The 5,920-nt window shown below is 40.7% G+C and overlaps 1 protein-coding gene across 2 annotated transcripts in view; it reads right to left on the bottom strand.

Moving 5' to 3' along the window:
• Positions 1-3,537: 3,537 nt before the first annotated feature.
• The window catches only part of LOC136838272 (uncharacterized), a 5,394-nt gene continuing 3,011 nt past the window's right edge, over positions 3,538-5,920 (bottom strand). Inside the window, exons 3-5 of one of the 2 annotated variants that reach the window (XM_067103133.1) lie at positions 5,839-5,920; positions 4,776-4,878; positions 3,538-4,047 (exon numbers count right to left, since the gene is read on the bottom strand). The exon at positions 5,839-5,920 is cut by the window's right edge and continues 93 nt beyond it. In XM_067103133.1, the coding sequence (XP_066959234.1) occupies positions 3,891-4,047; positions 4,776-4,878; positions 5,839-5,920 (342 nt within the window). In that variant the 3' untranslated portion in view covers positions 3,538-3,890. The remainder of the gene's footprint in view (positions 4,048-4,775; positions 4,879-5,838) is intronic. The other variant, XM_067103134.1, reaches the window with a different exon arrangement.

Genomic DNA, 5,920 nt, shown 5'->3' with positions numbered 1-5,920 from the left:
GCTGGGAGTTCGTTACCAGCCAGAATCAGAGTAGTCGGGTCAACTTCTGACCCAGTCGAACTTTGTTGTGAACATAGTCCCACCAAAGACCCTTGCCTTATAGCAAAGTCTGGCCTATACAACAAGACAATGCATCCTATGGGGAAAAGAATAGGCGTGTTGATGCTGTGAGTCTACCTGTTCATCCACGGTGGCAATTCCTGAATTCCCGACGTGGAAGAACACTTCAAGAGTAATTCCTGAAGACTTTTTCTTACGTGGTAGAATTCTGTATATTTACTCAACTTTAGGGGTTCCACCACAGTGCGTTTTTATTTCAGAGTAGAATTAATTCTGTAGTTAGGAAATTCCATCATAGATTCTAAAGTCTTTTGATATTGGCACTAGTTGTTTTGTGACTAACGTAATATCAGTGTCAGGGAGCTAGTGAGGAGCCCTCTTTGCAATATCATTCTGATCTTTGTAATGAAAGCTAATTAGTGAAGTCTTGCATTTCTTGTCAAAACCATTTAATTTACTGTTAACTTACTTCTTTTCATGAGTTTAGCCAAGTAGTCAGATGAGTTTAGATTGTGTTTAGGGTTAGATAGACCAACCCCGGGCTGGGCTCGTAAAAAAAATAAAAAAAATAAATAAATATATAATATATATATATATATATATATATATATATATATATATATATATATATATATATATATATATATATATATATATATATATATATATATATATACACACACACAATGTGTGTAAGCCAATATAACCAAGTTGTGATTTGATTTGACCAGTCTAGCACAGATCATAGTCATTCCACAACCGGCGCATGTGTTCTAGAATCCCCTCACATTTGGCTAATAAATCCATGGTACTCAAATGAAATGAAAGAAAATAGGTATCCATCACTCAACTGCTATAAAGAAGTATGAAACAAAAGGTCGCGTAATAAACTCAGATTAATTAGGTTTCGTTAAGAGAAAAGATTTCTGGGAATTCTTTTCTCAAAAAGAGCTCAAAGCAATTTCTAATCCTTTTCATTTCGTTTCTGTTGCTGGAGAGAGATTGGGCCCGGTCAAAAGAGAGACCGTCTCCTCAATTAATGGTTGATATCACATACCTCTTTTCATCTTGATTGTATACGACTGACGTTTCCTCTCTCTCTCTCTCTCTCTCTCTCTCTCTCTCTCTCTCTCTCTCTCTCTCTCTCTCTCTCTCATCATATGAAAACAACCTATGTTCTTTTCCTAACATGATCGTTGAACGCCCACCCGCTCCCCGGAAGCATTTTCCCGAGATGTAACCGAGTATTGCACCAACCCGGGACCTTTCCTGAAAAAGTGGGACGCCATATCTTAAAAACTAGCCATAGAATTTTCTTGAAAATAATCTCATTACGTTTCCCACACCCAAATTATCTGGTAACATTTGTAACTAATCTAACCTAACCTAGGGACATGGCAAAAAAACCGGGACTGGTGCAATACTAGTATACATCTCAGAAAGGGGCGGAAGCCTGGGCTCATGGAAGGAAAGGAAGTTATGCGAAATGGGAACATGGACAGGGCGGGCGTTTGGGGAGGTTTGGCATCCACGGAGGGGTTGCCACCCTTGGATCCGGGGGCGGTGGGTGATCATCAGGAGGTCAGACCATGGGGGGTATCTTGTCATGGGAAGGATGCCATAGTCGGAATCTGTCTAGGGTTGGCTCCCCCTTCACAGCTCTACCCCTGGAGGGAGCGACCAAAGTGGGAGCATTGAAGGGGGTGGGGGGAACTGGACACTATGTACACACATTTCTCGCTCATGAATGAACTTTACGCTCATTTTACGCGGCGGTGGGCTCGCAGGAGAGCGATTTCTCTACGTGAGGTAGGGGGTATATGCCGCTACTAAACTGTGGCATGGGCATCGGCCCCCTCCTTGGTCGGCTAAATAATGGAAGAAGCTCATTAAAGAAATAGTCAGCTGGAGACTTGGAATGAGGCAAGCAAGCAGCGGCATCTGTAGTGAAGACAGAGAGAGAGAGAGAGAGAGAGAGAGAGAGAGAGAGAGAGAGAGAGAGAGAGAGAGAGAAAATTCTCTCTTTCTCTCTCCGTATCATTCTGCTCGCTTGTTCCCCCTCTATCCATCCCCCTATCGCCTCTCTCTCTCTCTCTCTCTCTCTCTCTCTCTCTCTCTCTCTCTCTCTCTCTCTCTCTCTCTCTCTCTCTTCTCCATCCCTGATGAAAATTGACCATAGAATTTCACCCCAAAACAAAGTCATTGTCAGATATTCAGAGACCAAAACTAGAAACTTTTATTTCTTCGTTAAAAAACAAATCCACCTTTATCAGACAAAGTCCCACTCCTTTATCCATCCCAGCAACTTACCTGTCTGTTCCCCTATCGCCTACATTCGACATTTCGGGAAAAAGGTCCCAGCCCATGAAACTAAGAACCTAACCTCACTTTTCCTCTCAAAGTCGACCCGAGTCCTAGACTAAAAGACCCAAATCGGGCTTCGCTGTTTTGTCATCAAAAGATCAGGTTTTATAAAGTGACAGAGAAACAGAGACGTCTAAATCAAAGAGGCGTTTACTGGTTAAGACGAAAATGGCAAAGGAATGTATGTAAGGTGGGGGGGGAGTTGCTTCGTTTGCGCCCAAGCAAGCGAAAAAGGAAGAATATCTTAAGCTATTTTTATCTCTAAATGACTCAAAAGGGAATCAGGTTCACCCTTCGTTAAGTTGTGCAAGTTTATCACACGCGTTACTCATCCTCAGGATATAATTTATGAATGTATTCATGATTAAAAAATATCCATGATTAAAGAATATCTAGGATTCATTCTGACTTGCCCTGATCCTCACTGCGTGAAGGACTGACATCTGAAAGGTCAAAAAAGAGAGGTCTCGTCTATTCACCATTTCATTGACGTCCATACCTGGTGAAGGTCACATCGTCTACGACAAAAATATTTTTAAAAAATAGCATATTTTATCACTTAAATGCTATCACGAACTTATAATACTTTACGGGATAACAAGAAGAAACCTTCAAATATATATTTTTCGTGCTCAGGGGCGTACATGAGCGCTCTTGCGCATGGAAATCCAGATATAAAGAGAGTCATGAATTTCCTATGGTCGTGGAAAACTAGGGGTATTTTTGTGCTTGAGAGAAAAGGCTTTAATGGGTACTTAAGACAATGTTAAGACTTGGGGGAAACTTTTATGAGTGTGGGAAATTCTGGGGTTAATTGTGGGAAATAAGTATGGGAAACCCTTTGAATAGGCTGAAAATGGATGTGGGAAGAGTTTTTGTTAAGTTTTACAATAGAATTTATGGGAAAATTAAAATATATGTATATACATAAAATCATTTTCATTGTCAAACTTTACCAAACACACCTCACTAGGACTATTCCCTTGACAATTGCTAGAAACATATTTGACAATTTTTAATGAATTATGTACAGTATATGGTAGCTTCTCAAATGCAGTGGAAACAACAACCATTGTTGATTTTAATAATGTTGGCAAAGAAGACACATTTACCTAAATACACCCAGATACTTTATTTGACTATTTAAAATGTATATACAATACATATATAAGCACTTTAAATATCAATAGACATCTATAAATAACAAAGAAAAAAGCTGTGGATTAAAACAGTTCAGAGTTTTAGTCAAAACGAAGCTGTAAGTTTAAGTTTAACGATTCAAGGGTCTTTCCAAGTCTAATAATCCAAATTTCCACCATATTTAGATCCACCACAGTCAACTACTCAAGTTCAAAGATTGAACGTTAAACCGTAATCACATAACCAACAGCGCCAAGTCGTATCCATCTTCGCCCCAGTTTAATCGGTGTCTGTGGATAAACCTAAACCGCTCAGCAGCAGGTGGTTTATCCGTAGATGCGGCTCCTCCTCTCGCAGATGATAGGCTTGAGGTGGTGACACGCCACGTCGTGCCAGGTGATGCCATCCTGGTAGAAGTTGTTCAGCACTGCAAGGCAGAACTCCTTCCCATCCTCCCTGTTGTCTGGCTGAGGGATGCCGGCTCTGTTGGCAGGTGCACAAAGAGACGGTTAGCTACAAATATGGAACACCACCCTAGGCCTACCACACTATGACATTAGAATGCCGCCCTAGGGCCTAATCCACTATATATTTGACATCAAACCACCAAGGGGCAAGCAGGCACTAGTGGGCCTTACATCAGGGGCTTCCAGGGTGTTCGCAGCTACTTAAGGAGGTTGCGAACCCTTAAAGGGTTTGTAGTAGCAAGGGCGTTTTTAAAAGGTTTTACTTCTATGCCTAAGGGGTTTGAAGTAATATGGAGTTTTTAAAGGGTTACTTTAATGAGCCCTTAAGGGATTTGTAGTAGTATGGGGGATTCAAGGTTAGTTTAGATAAACCCCTAAGGGAGATTGAAGTAGTATAGGGGATTTAAGGGGTAACTTAAATGAACCCCTACAGTGGTTTGTAGTGGTAAGGAGGATTTAAGGTGTTACTTAATGAATCCTCAAGGAGTTCAAAGGAACAAGGGGTTTTAAAGGGTTACATGAACCCCTATGGTATTTGAAAAACCAGGGGGGAGGGGTTTAAAAGGGTTGCTTCATAAAATGTCAAGTCACGGATGAATAAGTAGCTATGTATTTAAGGTAACTATAAGAGCTATAAAGTAAAAAGATATAAATTACTTTATTGGCGAGTTGTTTTATTTATTACTTTAAACTTTATTTATTTCTTTCTACCTTATTCATTACTTTCAACTTTAACTCACTCACCCTCCTGTATAGGACCAGTCAAGACCCTGGAATGGGGCGCCGGAGGCCCACTTCCACCCGTATCTTTCGAAACTACCTCCAGTCCAGATGTATTTCGCCTTATCTGTGAAGAAGAAGACGGAGCTGGATTATTATTAAAGTCCGAGCTGGATTATTATTCAAAGTCTTGCTGAACTGGATCCAGAAGATTTAAGAGATTAAGAGTTTAAATTGAGACTTCAAAGTCTTGCTGATTTCACTGGATCCAGACTTAAGATGTGAGAGACTCCAGAAGAAGACCAAGGAAGGAAGAAGAGTTTAAATCTCAAAGCTCAGTAACTCAGATCCAGAAGATATAGGACTAAAGTCTCGCTAACTCAAGATCCAGGAGATATAAGTGTCAAGCCTAACTAACTCAAGGTCCGTAAGGTATAGTTGCAGTCTTGTGTAACTGAGACCCAGAAGATATAGGACTAAAATCTCCCATAACTCAAGATCCAGAAGATATAGGACTAACGTCTCGCTAACTCAAGATCCAGGAGATATAAGTTTAAAACCTCGCTAGCTCAAGGTCCGTAAGGTATAGTTGCAAAGTCTTGTGTAACTGAGATCCAGAAGATATAGGACTGAAGTCTCGCATAACTGTGACCCGTAAGCTATAGGACTAAAGTCTCCTGTAACTCAAGATCCAGAAGATATAGGACTAAAGTCTCCTGTAACCCAAGATTCAGAAGATATAGGACTAAAATCTCCATAACTCAAGATCCGGAAGATATAGGACTAAAGTCTCGCTAACTCAAGATCCAGGAGATATAAGTGTAAAACCTCGCTAACTCAAGGTCCATAAGGTATAGTTGCAAAGTCTTGTGTAACTGAGATCAAGAAGATATAGGACTAAAGTCTCGCATAACTGAGACCCGCAAGACATAGGAATAAATCTCCTGTAACTGAAGATCCAGAAGATATAGGACTAAAGCCTCAAAACTGAGACCCGTAAGATATAGAACTAACTGTCTCACGTAACTCAAGATCCAGAAGATATAAGACTAAAGTCTCTAAACCATTGCACATCTCTCTCTCTCACCTCCGCCGATGATGCTGTCGATGAACTTGTCCTCGTCGTAGCTCTCAATGCTGACGCCGTACCACCCAGGACCCAGCTTGGC

The sequence above is a fragment of the Macrobrachium rosenbergii genome, unplaced genomic scaffold (assembly GCF_040412425.1).
Source record: "Macrobrachium rosenbergii isolate ZJJX-2024 unplaced genomic scaffold, ASM4041242v1 282, whole genome shotgun sequence".
NCBI classification, from domain to species: Eukaryota; Metazoa; Arthropoda; class Malacostraca; order Decapoda; family Palaemonidae; genus Macrobrachium; species Macrobrachium rosenbergii.
The sequence above is the reverse complement of the archived record's forward strand: the minus strand, read 5'-3'. Positions and strand labels throughout refer to the sequence as shown.